We start from the raw sequence: 16,142 nt of genomic DNA, 5'->3' as shown, positions 1-16,142 counted from the left end.
CTAAAAGTTGAAACTGGTAACTCCATTCTACTCCAGGTCAAGGCGCCTTTGATGTCAATTTTTCTGACAAGTTTCTTTAGTTTTGACAAAGGAAAAACTTTATTTGAAAACACACATTATCATCTCCAGAGTCACCAAAATGCAAAATTCATTTTTTACCTTGTAACTTCACAGCTGTGTCAGCTGGAATGACATTGCAAACTCACTTAACTGTTAAGATAAGTTTGTTTTTTGCAGTCGTCCATAAATAAATCTGAGCTTCACCATGACCTTGTAAATACAGACATGCCAAACGTCATATGACAGGAACTAGTGACATGTAGGACCCCCTCTAGCCCAGCAACTCAGCGTGTCATTGATTCCACAAGTGGACAGATGACATCTGGAGGGATGTTGAGCCATGCTGTCTGGATAGCCACCCACAGCGCTGTGGTGTTTGTAGGTCCAGGATTTCTAGTGCGAATGGACCTCTCCACCACATCCCATAAATGCTTGATTGGGGCAAACGTGCAGGCCACATAATTCGCCGGAACTCTCCAGAATGCTCCTCAAACTAATTCTGGACAACTTGGGCCCAATGGCACGGTGCATTATCCTGCTGGAATATCCCATCATTGTGGGGGTACATGAAGTCCATGAGGGGCTGCAATTGGTGATCAAGCAGTGAAACGATCAGTGGCGAGTTTAGCCAGACCAGGGGATCCAACCAATGCCATGAGAACACACCCCATATCAGTATGGAACCACCACCAGCTCACACAGTGCCTTGTTGACAACTGGTGTCCATGGCTTCACGGGGTCTGCGCCACACACAAACCCTACCATCAGCCCAAAACAGTGGGTACTGTGACTCATCAGACCACACCACATGTTGCCAGTCCTCTAGGGTCCAGTTAGCAACCTCACAAGCCCAGGCGAGGCACTGTGTCCGGTGTTGCGGTGTTAACAGAGGCACTCTGATGGGTCTGCTCCCGTATCCCATGGAAGCTAAAGAACGCTGCACTGACCTGCAGGATATGCGTGTGAAGCCTCCTGCATTGTACCACAGTGTTACGCTAGCTGTGACTGGTCTAGACAGTTTGTTCTACCTCTAAATATCATAGTCCAATCAGCATCAAGTTATGTTCTGTACAGTACCACCCCTTTTGGGGCGACTTCAGTCTGGTTGAAAATCGGCCAGATTGCTCTAATAGAGTCTCATATTTAGGCAATTTATTTAGAAATGTAGGCACTGCAACGCAATCTGTATGAGTTCCAGGAGATCTAACACTGACATGCTTTCATTATACATAACCTGGGCTGCTTTCAGCCTTGACAAAATGTAACAAACCTTTACTTAAATGGAAATGGTGGTGCATTGAATTGCAACTATAGCTGTGAAAGCCATTTTTCTCATTTTATTTCAAAGAATTTTCAGAGAATGGTGAAATGGGTTTAAATATGCGTTTATCGCTTAAAAATGTGTCTTCCAAAGTCTTCAGTAGTTGTGTACACCAAGCTGCAGTGGCCACATTTATAGAGGACTTTATTAGAAAGCATTGTCACACCTTTTTGATAAAACATTTCATTCAACCCAGGAATCGTAGCACAATGATCTGACATTGAATGTACCCCTGGTGCAGGGATAACTGGGGCAGCTAGTGATCTAGTTCCATCTAGTGGTTAGCATGTAATGTGTAAGTACAACTAGGCTATGCCTACATTCATTTGTTTAATCAGAACACAACTAGCTACAAAATAAATGTTCAAGATTTGCTGCACCTAAAATAGACTGTTATCTGATGAAGACTGAATTAAATTATTGTGACTGAAGACTTTACTCAATTTTATTTGATTAATGGTAAAGCTGGCCTCTACATGTTCAAAAGGTATTTGTGAGGGCAAACTGATAACAATGTTGATGACCACAGTTGATTGTTCAGTCATTGTAGAGCCAAATTCATTTTATTCAAGAAGACCTACAATGAAATCCTGGATACAGCTGTCCACAATTGCTGTACAGTATGTAGCTGAAAGAGAAATCTTTGTTTATATGGTCATTTACTGGTAGCTTGTGGTATGGTGGTGTTGCTACACTTTAATTTAACATCTAACTACACAAATTTATTCCCTTATTTGGGAGGTGATGAATTAATTAATAAATAAAATTAAATCTTAAATTTAATCTGGCACTGTCAACCTTTTTCCTCCTAACTAGGCCGCAACATTTTGTACTTGGGATTATATCTTGTTTTGGGTTACTCTTTCTTCTCATTTAACTACCCCATCAAATCAAGCACCTGAAAAATCAAGGCCAGATTTCTGGTTAATTTCAGACTCTCCATAACATTCTAAAGAGACCTAGACACAATTCTCACTGTGATGTCAGCTCACAACTTTATTTGCTGAAATGAGATACACCTACTATACACCAAAATGAAATTCTCATTGGGCACCTTATTCCTCTTTGTTGGAGGATGAGGAATTAGCTCAGGCACAGGCCCCAAGCACAACAGAAAAATATGTTCAGTGTTTATTGTGAATTGCTTACATTACATGTCCATTTGCTACTGAGAAAAACGGAACAGAAAAGATTACATTTGAAACTACTAAATTAAATGATAAGAACAGCATAAGCTGACATTATCAAGAATATCACTTATCAAGAACATCGCACTCTTCTCAGGCGTCCCATATAAGAATCTATGTAACGATCAGAAAATACATGTGTAAGTTCTAGAAGAAGTAGGTCTGAGCAGGGTGGGCAGAATACAATCTATTTGTTTAATCTGGTAAACAATGAAACTTGCATAATTCTAATAATACACTAGTTTTTAAACTTTCTACACTTCTTAAATAATGATGTACTATTAGCTACATGTTTTAAAGTATTAAAATGTTCTCAGTTTTATTTTTGATGAAACTCAGTCAGGCTTTATGTTGAAAGGCTAATTCCTAACAACATTAGATTAGCGATTGATTTGATAGAGCACGAGTCCTTTGATTTTTACAAAGCATTCGACTGTTTAGAGAATTATTTTTCTGAAGTATTAAAACAGTTAGCAAATGCCATTCAGACATCATATAAGAACAAGTAAGTAACATGTCCAACAAGCTCCAATATGGTACCACTTATAGGTTCAATATTGGCACAGGCATCAACAACAAGGTTGTCCAATGTCTCCATTTCTTTTTCTTTTGCCAACGCTGCATTTAGCCTTAGAGTAATTACACTGGAGTCATATATACTGACAAAAAGGCTGTTTTTATTAGCATGACACAACTTGGTTTTACAAAGTAAGCAACAAATTGTATGTGCATTGTTATTAAGATATTGTCTGATGCATCTGGTCTATGCCTTAATAAGTGTGAGCTAAGTCTGCCACTGAAATTTGCCTAGGTAAACAATACAAGTTGAGCTGAGCAGCACATATGTTGTTTGAAGTTCCTCTTTATTTCAATGAAAAACAAACAAAGAATCTTATTCCATTACCTCTGATTTAAGACAAACAAAACAAACATCTAAGGCTTTTTTCTGTGTCTTGTACTGTGAGGCTGCACAGTGAGTGCTCACACACAGGGGGAGAAGTACTCTGTCTCAGACTGGTCACCTGAATGAAAGAGTTGTTAAAATCAGTAAATAAAAGCAATACAATCACAGTAAAAGTGTAAGAATCATAAAGCCCAGGAAAATCTTACTTGTTTGGTAGTAATCATAAACTTTGATCACAGCTGGTTTGAGGTTCTTGACTGGAAGCACCTGCTTAAGATGTAGCCGATAATTCATAGGAGAATTCCTTGGGACCTGATGAACACACATCACATATTATAATTTAATAACAATAATTACTTTATTTATAGAGCACTTTTCATACTGGTGGCAGCTGAAAGTGCTTTATGGACAGTTGACAAAGGTTAACAGTAATAGAAGAAATTGATGAGTATTAAATTATATACACATGAAGCACAGCACAAATAAAAAAGAGAATAATTTTATTAAATCCTAAATCAAAGAAATTGATTTCCAAATGATTCATAAAAATATGTACTGAACTTGACTGAGTCATAAAAGGTGAAAATGGCAAGAAGTATAATAACAGAAAGAGGCCTCTCCACATTTTCTGTATTTTACAGAAGGTACTTGCAGAAGGCCAGTATCGGCAGATCTGAGATGACATGTTGGAACAGAAACATAAATAGTGTACTGTAAAAGTGCTTCATTATATCTATTCCTTTTGGGCTGTTTCTTGTGAAATGATAGGCTTGTTGTATTCCCAGTGTGGACATGCAAAAGGTTTTCCAATTTTATGAAACACGATTAAACACGATGAAAATCCTTTACTTTCTTAAAGCCTACCAGTAGATCAAAACAACGCACTGAAAGAACATGTTTATGAATGAATGATTTCTGTGTATGATTGTAAACAGTAACTGAGGAGTATTGAAGCCATGTCTTTTCTCTCACCTCTTTCATATACATGATAATATGGTCATCCTTAGAATCGACCCGTTCCACAAGTGGGTGGTGCTTTAGCTGTAGAAACAAGAGGATTACTTCATTAACATTTGAATGTAAGTAAACACTGCTACATACCAAAGAATTAGCATATATATATATATATATATATGTATATATATATATATATATATATATATATATATATATATATATATATATATAGCATACTACTTACATCACTGGCATCTGCTGTGAATCCTGATAAGATCTTTATATCCACTATGACCATGTTAGTGCTGTTTAATTCCCCTTCATAACTGAAATAAACAGACAAACAAACAAGCAAATTTTAGCCACTACTTATTTAGTCAATTTTCAAATACCGTTTTGACCAAACGGTAATGTACTACAATGTAAAATGACACACTGTGTCATTCATCATCAAATTAATGACATTAAATTGGGTGCCAGGTTGCTGCAGGCATTATTGGACATAGTTACCTTGTAGGAATGTTGCAGTCTTTAACTGTAATTATTTAGCAGATTCATTTATGCTGATGCATAATTCTTGTAATATTTACAGTTGGCATTAATTTTACATTATTTTTTTTTTCAGAATGGCATTATAGGCCCCACAAGTACCCAATGTACTTTTGTGCTGGCTTCAAGTACACATTGGATGCATTCTGTCTGTGTGTTATGTACAAAATCAGTGCAGTCATGCATGGAAAAATGCAAAATGCATTTCTCTCCCTCATGCATATGCATTTGAGGGAGAATCGTGCAGAATGTGGGAGGACCACATAGAAAGTGGGTGGAGATATTGGAAGTGCAGTTGACTACATATTTCTGACTAAAGTTTGAGCGATTTTCTCTGTAAATCTGAGTTGGAGTTGTCTTTATATCAAGCAGAGTGACTGATTTGACTATTTATCCATTTGGAAAAAGGATGTCAGTGTAACTTTCACGCTGCACCGCTCTGCAGCTCCATCAATGTATGTGTGAACAGCCAACGCATGCAAGCTGTAGCAGTCATGCAACATGCAAACAATGCAGAGGTTGTGTGTGTGAAACAGGCCTAAGTGTCTCAAAGGTCTGCTGTTAGGAAACTATATTCTGTGATGGCAGTGCACACATGCTGAAAGACCTTTTACGAACAGATTCAAAACTATTTCAACTCTCAAGATCAGATGTGCATGTATGAGACAGAGCACAAAATGCATCTTGATGTGGCCACAATATGCACTCACAGTCCTTGTTATTGTTTCCCAAATTCTATTTTTAAACTGGAATAGAATTTCACCCATGTAGAAGGATTTGGTGTAAAATAACAGTTCAGTTATAAATACTGCTATCTGTTCATCACTGAAGTTTAATTTTCTCTTCTGTCCTGGGCTTATTGATAGCTCCACTATTTCACTGCATCTTTTAAACCTTGCTTTCTCAGGGGCATGATTAGTAAGCAGGTCGGTGCACAGTCTGCATGAATACTTGCATACTGAGGGCCCATATTTTGCACCTGCACCTAAGGATGCACAATAACATTGGAATCATATTGACATCTACAGATAATTGCTTTAAAAAAAATATCAGGACCAGATAGATGTTTAGAGCTCACACATATTTCAAAACGATATATAATATGTATTTACTTCACTAGGGAAAACAGAATATTTAGGTGACTAAATGCTACTATGTCTACATATATTTTGCAATTGTAGTAAATTATATATTTCTGTATAACGCAGATACAATTAGACTTAGTCCCAATATTTTATTAATTTTATAGTTTATGCATCAGCACCAATAGGCATTGTCAGATATGTACACAAAAAAATTCTGGTTTTCAGCATCAGGCCCTCAAGTCCCATGTTGGTCCCTAGCTCATGCCTACATACCTAGCTCATCTGGCCCTAAAGGTTTTCAGAAAATCTAAATTTATCATTCAGTAGATTCCTCACATTAGGTATAAGTTGCTTGTTTTAAAATCACAAAAACATTCTTACGTGACTGTGAATTCAAGGGACAGAGCGTATCCAAATGATTTTGTGCAATTTCCCTCAGCCTTAGCCTTGACGCTCAATGTACTGGGTTCAGTAGGTGTGGGGATATTGTAGAAAAGTGCCACCTGCAGTTGGGGATAGAAGAGATCAAACCATAGAATCAGCAAACAAACATTTTTAATGTCTGAATTGACTGCAAATATACTTCCAAAACATATTTGTTCTGATCTGTTCTGATTTCTGAAATCATTTTCCAGATCTCATGACTTTGTATGGGACTGTATTTTTGATGCCAGACGTTTAAAGAATTTTTTGTCATCAAATGTTAACATTATTGTCTTTTTCATGAGTTGAGTTTCATATATACTAACCACCAGACATGACCTGAAAGTAATATGCCAGAGGTGGTAGGAATAAAAACAGTAAAATGATGATACATGATGCATCTTCTATGGCTTGTAGCTTCTATGGCTTGTAGCCATCATTAAAAGTAGAATGACACACCTGCAGATAAATGCTACCACCAGTATGTTTTAACAACGCTCTTGTTAAAGCTTGGTTGCTATTGTTGCTTACGGTTATCTCTAGGTGCAAATACTTTGATCAAGGTGCTTCTTAAAGGTTCCTATGGGATTTCTGGGTGCTAGACTTTTTGTGTGATTCAGTTTTAGGGCCAGTGGCAGAACTGGATTTCACCAAAGACCACTTCACTACCAATGATTATCTTAGCACATCTGGGAGAGCTGCATAGATCTCTCTGGAGTATTTCTAGATCTTGACCTGGTGAGTTTTCAGCCACTTGATCATTGCCCAGTATATACTCCCAGTTTAACAAAACTGATGTGGCCCATGGACTCCCCTAACAGAGTGCGCTCAGGAGAGCTACTGGTGGCTTAGCTTCACTCTAGGTTAGTCTCATTATTTCTCATGGATTTATTGGCATTTGTGATTCAGTTTGCTTTGCACCACCTCAGGAACATTACCAAACACTAGATGCAAAAAGCCTACTAGACACACTGACCTGCACAGACGCACAGGTGGAACCCTCCACTGAAATGCTGTATTTGCCAGGAACCTCCTGCAGTTGTTTCTCCTGGTACAATAACTTGTTGTTCTGGTTCACATCAAAGTGGTGACTCTCTTTATCTGACTTCACAGTTACTGTGCTGGAGCCATCAGAGCTGAACACTTTGGTGGAGTACAGAGCCAGAGCCTGGAGGGCCACCACTGTGTCCTGATCCAAACATAAAAAATCACTAGTAATTATACATTCACAAGACAACACGGATTTCTATATGCGTGTTTCAAGTGACCAAAACAGAAAGAGGTAGAAAAAGAGCTAAAATATATTTGAGTACCTGGGTGGAGGAGAAGCCTCCATAGGAATTCTGTTGCCTCACCAGCCAGCTGACAATCCTGTTAGCATAGCCCAAATCAGCAGCAGTGACTTCAGCTGTAGTGAGAACAGCTAGCAAAACATAGGAGCTGATCTCCACTGCCAAGGAGTCAGAGTCATCTGATGCAGACTGAGACCAGTGAAGGCGACCATCTACATTTAAAGACACCAGAGATATGATTAGGCCAAATAAGCTCAACAAGAAATGAGAGAGAAGTCATAACACAATGAGCTAAACACCAAAATATCATATTGGTCATGAACTATAAAACTCCATGATATAACCACGTTACCAGTATTCTCATCATTCCATACCTCCTGAAATAGCAACACTATCCAACTTCTTCAGCAGCTGCCCTCGAACATCATGCTCTCCAGCCAGACTGAAAGTGTAGGCCAGCAGTGCAGTGGCGTAGGTGTTTGTCAGGTTGCCAATAGAGGACTTTAGACATGATAACCCTTTACTCACAACAGGATCCTAAAAAAACAAAACAGATATTAGAGCAAAGAAGAAAATACACTGTTTTAGATGTTTCACATTGATACAAATTGCGTGGCATCATAGTATAAAATCACCTCCCCGCTTTGTAATTCACATGGACCTTTTCTAAAGGGTGACCTGGTGTACTGACCAATGCGTGGGCATGGCCGAATTGACACTGAGATAATGTCCTATTTGCGCAAGAATCACTGACAAAAAATGGAAATGGAATGTGTTAGGTCATTTGGACATTTACTTTATAAATTCTGAAGCTATGATGTACAGAGGTCATATGACTGCAGAGCTAGCATCACACTGAACATGCTGTCTAATAATTAAGACTTGATGTCAACCTGAAATCAAAAATGAGTGGTTAGTAATTAGTTTTTTTTCCTGGTCATATTAAGTGTCGTCATATCATATGAACATCATTGAAAAAAACAACAAGAAATGTCTTCTAATTCTTGATTACATCATCATGCTTCCCCCTCCAACCACCCCTACATATCATCAAACTAAATTGCTCAGCTAGCTCAGATACTCAGATAGCCCTAATACTGTGTTCCACCCAGCACATCATGATACAGAAAGAAAATGGATCAACTTTAACATTTTGACGCATTTTGCCCATCTTCCCTATAGAATTTATGTGGACATAACACAGGCTGGATTTAACAGAGGCTGTTCAGTGTCTTTACCTTGGCTGTATGGTCCAATTCAAGCAATGATGCAGTGATGTAAGCTGTTATGGTCACATCATCATTTACACCACCCTACAATACAATGGAATGTTACTCAAAATAGAAACCAGTTCATTTCATTTACTTAATACCTAAAAAGGACTTAGTATCTAATAACTCACCTTCATTCTGTTGTTGAACAGTCGTCCCCGTCTTATAAAACAGCCGTCTGGTCTCTGATTACTTATCAGCCATTTCTTTGCACTGTCAATGTTTTGTGGATCAATAAAGATGTAACGCTGTGCTTTGCCAAAAGTCCTCAGAACAAAAGCAGTTAACCTGGCAGGGGAGAAATCAATTGAGTATTTCATTCAAAATTTGTTTGTATAACAATTGTATAACAAGTTTCAACACAATATTGCTATCTATAACAGCTGACAATTATTAATTTAGTTTAGGTTTTCAAAGAAATTGTCTCTACTAGCTGCATGTGCTCTGAGAAGTTCTTACCATGTATTTCCCTCTCCGCTGCCAAATGTGCTGTATGCACCATCATGATGTTTGTAGTTTAGTTGCCTCTGATATCCTGTGAAAAGGAAAAATTTTTATCCTGGTTAGTTGAGGAAGGTCGTCTCATGATGCCTAGTGTCATCATGAATAGGTTCTTCATGAAGATAAGTTCTCTTACCGCTCTTAAGGAAACCTGTAGCTCTCTCACGGATGGCTGCAGTGAGCTGTCCAGTGTTCTCCAGGTACTGAAGAATGTAGATGTTGGGGGCGAGGAGAGCAATGTTTTGTTCTCCACAGCCATATGGCATCCTCAGCAATCCATCAATATTCTTCAGTGCACGGCCCAGTATGTCTCCTGCAAAAGAACACAATAATATTAGTTATTTATTCAGAAAATATGTTATTGCGCCTGGCCAAACATACATGAAATACAATCTAAACCACAGTACAAATATATTCAAGTAAGGCCCATCATGAATTCATTTAGTAAGTGACTTCTAGTGTGTCTGCTAATGTGTTGAGCTTCACTGCCACTAAATTGCTATGGCTCAAAGTCATCGTTTCCAGCCAATGTCCACTGCTATTGTGCCTTCAAGAACGACATTTGACCCTTTTGGGGGGTTGTCCCTATGGTAGCTTAGCCCCTTAAAATCCTAGGCTTATTACCTATTAAGGCTTATTATTCAGTAACTAAAGGAGTCCAATGCAAACTGGTTGAGCTATTCTTAGGTTTTAGAAGTGTGTAATAAAACTTGGGGCCTACTGGTGGGCCCTGACCTTTTAAAGGGTTAACATAAAATTTCTACAATTTCCCTATATCGAATTTCCTTAGCTTCCCAACTGTAAGCATCTTTGAGCATATTTACTAATATTATTCATGTTACAGACGTGTGAAAAAGTTTGGGCCCACCTGGTCAAATTACATGTTGTTGTTTTTCCATAGTTTAGTATTTGAGCATATTTAATATTTAATATTGTTCTGTAGAGAATGTATTAACTGATTTTCACTTAGAAAATCATATAATTTGACTAAGGGTGTTCAACTTCTGAATATGACTCTATGTATAAACAAATTAAATCAATTTTAGTGTTCTTCAGTGATGTGGAATAACATGATCGATCAGTGCCACCTCTTTATAGGGGACGCTGCTACAGGTTTTGCCCTTCATGCTACTTTTGTAGGCTACTGACACCATATCCACCAGCAAGCTGTAAGAATGACACTAATTAAGGTAAAAATGTTAAACTTTTCTCTTGCTTTGCACTGCTCGTTAATGGATGAAATGAAAGTACAAGCACATAGCATGACTTTCAAAGCTTGATATTTCTGATACCAAGCTTTTCTGAAATTGTTGGCAAAGGAACACCCTTGGCTCACTTCAGTCCCAATCAAATCAAATCAATTCATTTTCAAAATGAAGATGAATCAGTTCTTGGTAACAAGGTTAACCAGCTCATGTCATACATTTGAAATTTGTACATGACCCACATAGTGCTTAATTGTGTAAAAAGTGCAAAATTTTATGTCATTTTTAGTCACTGAAAAAAACATCCCTAATGTTTATCATGTAATCTTACCAAGCACTGAAACAGAAGCTCGTGCTGATCCCTCTATCACATCTGCAGGAAGAACCAGCTCCAGCTCCTCTGAAACACTGTTTCCTATGAATGAAACAGCCATATTTTCTGTGTTAATATCATCATTAATATCATATTAACTGGTTGAGAGAGTGTTCAGTGTGATGCTTGCTTTACAATTTAAGAATAATCTTTTTGCTTTAGGAAAACCCACCCTAGTCCAGTATCATGTGTGCTATAAGAACACTTGACTCATCAGTATGAAGAATAGATGTAACAAAGATATGAGGCAAAAAAATGAACTAGCACTGACCCTGTGGACATAGCAACCAACTCTGGCTCTTGGTCTTTTCAGTTCCTTCAGCCTACATGGGAAAATTGTATGATTAGGTCATAATAAGAACATGAACTACCTTCAGTTTGTATTTTCTGTTTTAAATAGTCCTACCTGTACAATCAGGCTCCGTGTGACTGTGTCAATGCGGCCTCTCTCAGGCACACTCACAATCTCATTGTCACACACAGCCTGTGACTGTTCTGCCTCAGCACTGACTGTCACACTCAAGACCCCTAAAACACATCAAAAGATGCAGAGAGGAGTTTATTAGCGCTAAAAACAATTCAACAGAAATGTGAGATTATGTCTGAACTTGAGAGGTTTAGAACTCACCAAGCACAGAGGGAACAAGAGTCCATTTGAAGGTCTTTCTACCATTTGCACACAGACAGGATGAATACTCTCCATCAGAGGAGGCTTTCAGAGTGTAGGTTGAGGAAGGAGCTGGAGTCACTTTAACCTGTCCGTGAAGCACAGGAGATCAGCTTACTGTGGATGTGAAGTGATGAGAGACTGGTTTAGACAGAAAATGTTGATCTTACAGTACCATAATGCACTTGGAGAGATAGTTGAAGACAGTGGCCTTCAGCTCAAACTCCTCTCCCCGGATGATGGAGTAGGGCAGCGAGAGCTCCAGGAAGAAGGGCTGGAAGACACGAAGCTGAGCAGGAGGAGCCACTCCCAGGCCTCTAGAGGACAGACAGAAAGCATCCGTCTCCCAAGTGGTGATCGTGTCAGGAACGGTGACCGGAACCTGTGCTGATCCAGAGTCTCTGTGGAAAAGCAGCACTGACAATTCCATCATCAACATAAATCCTAAACTTAATACATTTTTCAGTTTATGATATTGACTTTATTTTAAATTACATAAAGCACACCATTATACAAGACAGCAAGAGAGTTAAAATACTTGCACAAGTTAGTAAAAGTGCTTAAAGACAATCTATGACAGTCAATAACATCATAACACCATGGAGATACACCAATCTCACCCCTTAAACCGTAAGCCTATTATTCTGTTACTGTATTGATGTAAAAACATCTTGAAATCTTACTTGATTGGTAAATACAATAAAACTAATGCATTATATAAATAAGAGAGTGAGGAATGACAGTGTGGAACCACATTAGGATCCCGTAGAGCTTAAGAGAACAGGTACATAAACAAAAAGGCGCATTAACCTTCTATATTTTACGGCAGCTGAATTGTTTAATCATCAAATACAATAAAACACACTTAAAAATAAGTCCATGAAGTCATAAAGCTGATTCACTAACCCCACTTCAGCAAGCTGCCATATCCAAGTTTCTGGGAAGAATTTACGAACTGTCTCAATCGGTTCAGAGTCTTCCTTCAATAAACGCTCTCCAAGTGCCATAGGAGAGGCCAGGGCAACTGTGTGCCGCCCTTAAAATGCACAAAAACCTGAACATTTAGCATGTCATGTACAGTAGCTGGCAGAAGTTGTTTTAAGTCAAAGAAATAGCTAGCAGAAGAAATGGATTTACATCCATGACCGCCATAGACATAGCCGCGGCGATACTCTAGGCCTTTGTAGATCAAACAGTGAGGTTCTCTGATAGCCAGGTTCGTTGCCATCTTGAGCCCCACACTCTGTCAGAACATAAAAAGTCATTATTCAATATAATAATAATAATAATAATAATAATAATCATAATAATAATAATACATGATATTTATAAAGCACTTTTCAAGAACCCATTTATGCTTACAATTAAAGCAGTACATAGAACATCAGAAAACAAGACAACACAGAAGAACATCATAAGGAACATGCTTTTGACATGACATTTCCAAATTATGCTAATTCACTTTAACATATACTTCTTCAAATATTAAATGAAATACATAAATTAAATAAATGACCATTTATACTAGAATATTTACACAAGGCTTAACATTACATCTAATAAACAATTAGTTACCTTTAGAGTATTGTAAGCCTTGTCTCCCTGTGTATCCCGTCTCGGTCTAACATGCAAACACGCCTGCTCATCTTCAACTTCATAGGAATAATCTGATGCCGATTTCACTGGCAACAAGTTAAAGACCTAAGACAGACATAAATGAATGTATTATTATTGCATGTCTTTTGCAAAAAGTCTCAACACACATAACAACCGTTTATGTCCTTTGTGTGTATTATATTAACACCACTGAAAAAATGTAGCAAGCAACCACACTCTCAATAGCTTCATTCAATTTTATGTGCAATGAATAGCAATACTAAAAATATGAAAAAGTCTGTTGCTATTGCATTAGTGCAATACTGCACTATTTAAACTAAAACTCTGTGGTATCAAGTGTTCTAATGTCACAGAATTGTCTGCATGCTGGCAGGTATGTTACAAAAAGGCTTAATTCATAAAGAATCCTAGATTGTTCCATTGTTTGTCTATGCAGCTCTGTGACAGTCAAGAAGCCCATTTCAGTGGAGAGGAGCACAGAAAATAATAGGTGTGGAATGAGGGAAAAAAAATGTAAGATATATTTTTGCTAAGCTAAATCGCTTTTTAAAAAAATAAGTAAATGTATCAGAATCACTGGCATTAGCTTCTAAAATACACTAGCGTTCAAAAGTTTGGAATCAGTGTTTTCAATAATACAAACTTAATTTTGTTGCAGATACACATGTAAAATGCTTCTAGTATGATGATAACATTCTACAGTTTTTAAACAACTAGTAGGAAGCTGTATAAATGAGCAATGAACAGAGTTGTATGTGATTCCATAACTGAGAAAGTTGTACAGCGTTTTGAATGCCTTTTATTGAAAACGAAGAAAATAGACCACATCTCGCTGATCAATAGTGCTAACATTTGTGGTATTTTTTTTGTTTTATCATAACTTCTTCTTGTTCCAAATATACTTTAAATCATCAGTTTAAAGTTTCATGACTAGTCTATAATATTCCAATCTACACAGTATAAAATAGTATCGAAGAACAATTATGAAAAGTAATTCCAAATATCCTGTCACATAGTAGTAATACACTGTTAATTCTACCAAAGGGTAAATTAGAGTTTTAAGATGAGGTGTAATAGTATAATTTTATGTCCCATAGAAATTGAAACCCAGATTTAGTACAATCTCAAATAATGAGTCCTAATCTATGTGTACAGTGCAGTGGACTGTGCGAGCAGTTAGTGGCCGTTTTGCAGGTTATTTACAAAGAATAATCGCACAGGTGATACGTGCAAAAAGGCGGAGAAAACTAAATACTAAAATGAGGCTTCGGCCAGTGCCAAACGTTCTTGACAGCTGTGGCATGTTTGATTTGAAGATGTGTTAGCTGAAGTGCGTATGTAAAAGAACTATACCTCCCCAACTCCCCCCCCCCACCCCCCCCCCAAGTAAAAGAATAAGAAAAAGTAAAGAATAAGAGGGTGTGCTAAAGCAATTATTTTATTTTATTATTATTACATATTTAGGAAAAGATGTAAGACATAAGAAGAGCAAAAGAATATATTTAATACACATTTATTCTGCTGCAGAATGGGGGGCACTAAGTTAGGAAGAAAGGTCTTGGATTACATCTAAATACAAAATAAATAAGTGTTGTTATTATTTTTTTATTTTTCCATTTCATAATCTCACTAAATATGTAATAGTGTTGAAAACACAGTATGTAGAGTAAAAGTGGACTGAAGTCTTAGGAGTTTTCTTTATTTCCCATTGTTTAGCAATTACACTTTACTGTTTTCTCAGCTCCACCACTGATACTGTCGGCTGTTCAGTTGCATTCTTTTCATAATTTTTCCTTACTTATTTATTACTGATCATGTTTCAGTGAGGAGAATGTTCATAGGAGTGAGGCATTATATGGACCACATATTTAATTTATGTACATATTTTATATAAAATTATCATTCAAAACTAAAAAGCATTAAAAATTGTAGGTATAACTATGGGTACTAACTTCACCTATACTGCACCATATTTTGCATACTTTGGTAGAAACACCCCAAATTGCATATTCATTAAGGCACACTTGCACAAATGCACAGATAGCGTGTGCTATTTTACTCATTTGAATGACGCAATCTTCCGCAGACCCTGTTAGTAGTTTAGCTTGCACATTTTTTGCAGATGCTATCAAGCTTGCACATGTTTTTGTACACAAACCTTTAGTAAATCACAAAGCTTTTAAAACTAGGCCTACTCAGTAAATCTGAACTTCACCTCATCAGCATTCAGGCGTTTTCCTGGTTCCATGATGAACACACTCTGATCCACAGCACTGAGTCCACACAGTGAACCAGGCAGAGCTGAGAGCTGGAGAGTGTTTTCCTCACCAGGAACTGCCTCAGTGGGAGAGAACTGCAGTGAGACCTGAAGATCATGACGGAAACAAGTTTGGACAGTTATCTTTTTCAGAATAACTAACAGATTACATCTTGCAACTAATAATTATCCAAAAAGTATGAAAACAATGATATAAAGGAACATATGTGCTACATTACTTTGTTTCTGAAGCATTTGTCCACATCAAAATCCTTGCTAGCAGCGATGACGTTCTGACTGGGCAGCACACAGTACACCAGAACCTGAACTACAGGAGCCAGTTCAGCATCAACAGACAGTCTGAATAAGACTTTTCCCTCTATGAGCTTTTTGGATTCTTTCACTTCAACTTTCTCATATCCATGATGGACTATGGCTCCTTTAGACAAGACCTGCACCAAAGAACCAAAAAA

At 37.6% G+C, this 16,142-nt stretch overlaps 1 protein-coding gene across 2 annotated transcripts in view; it reads right to left on the bottom strand.

The window, feature by feature from the left end:
- The window catches only part of LOC118826899 (alpha-2-macroglobulin-like protein 1), a 73,218-nt gene that overhangs the window by 39,554 nt on the left and 17,522 nt on the right, over window positions 1-16,142 (bottom strand). Inside the window, exons 15-36 of one of the 2 annotated variants that reach the window (XM_036597963.1) lie at window positions 15,909-16,121; window positions 15,628-15,777; window positions 13,371-13,496; window positions 12,933-13,038; window positions 12,702-12,831; window positions 11,971-12,196; window positions 11,757-11,883; window positions 11,535-11,656; window positions 11,400-11,451; window positions 11,087-11,170; window positions 9,687-9,863; window positions 9,509-9,584; window positions 9,181-9,337; window positions 9,017-9,091; window positions 8,153-8,315; window positions 7,800-7,990; window positions 7,463-7,675; window positions 6,445-6,566; window positions 4,674-4,755; window positions 4,445-4,513; window positions 3,679-3,784; window positions 3,226-3,590 (exon numbers count right to left, since the gene is read on the bottom strand). In XM_036597963.1, coding sequence (XP_036453856.1) covers window positions 3,550-3,590; window positions 3,679-3,784; window positions 4,445-4,513; window positions 4,674-4,755; window positions 6,445-6,566; window positions 7,463-7,675; window positions 7,800-7,990; window positions 8,153-8,315; window positions 9,017-9,091; window positions 9,181-9,337; window positions 9,509-9,584; window positions 9,687-9,863; window positions 11,087-11,170; window positions 11,400-11,451; window positions 11,535-11,656; window positions 11,757-11,883; window positions 11,971-12,196; window positions 12,702-12,831; window positions 12,933-13,038; window positions 13,371-13,496; window positions 15,628-15,777; window positions 15,909-16,121 — 2,808 coding nt within the window. In that variant the 3' untranslated portion in view covers window positions 3,226-3,549. Of the gene's footprint in view, window positions 1-3,225; window positions 3,591-3,678; window positions 3,785-4,444; window positions 4,514-4,673; window positions 4,756-6,444; window positions 6,567-7,462; window positions 7,676-7,799; window positions 7,991-8,152; window positions 8,316-9,016; window positions 9,092-9,180; window positions 9,338-9,508; window positions 9,585-9,686; window positions 9,864-11,086; window positions 11,171-11,399; window positions 11,452-11,534; window positions 11,657-11,756; window positions 11,884-11,970; window positions 12,197-12,701; window positions 12,832-12,932; window positions 13,039-13,370; window positions 13,497-15,627; window positions 15,778-15,908; window positions 16,122-16,142 lie in introns of those variants that run through there. The other variant, XM_036597971.1, reaches the window with a different exon arrangement.

The sequence above is a fragment of the Colossoma macropomum genome, unplaced genomic scaffold (assembly GCF_904425465.1).
Source record: "Colossoma macropomum unplaced genomic scaffold, Colossoma_macropomum, whole genome shotgun sequence".
Lineage (NCBI taxonomy): Eukaryota > Metazoa > Chordata > Actinopteri > Characiformes > Serrasalmidae > Colossoma > Colossoma macropomum.
The sequence above is the reverse complement of the archived record's forward strand: the minus strand, read 5'-3'. Positions and strand labels throughout refer to the sequence as shown.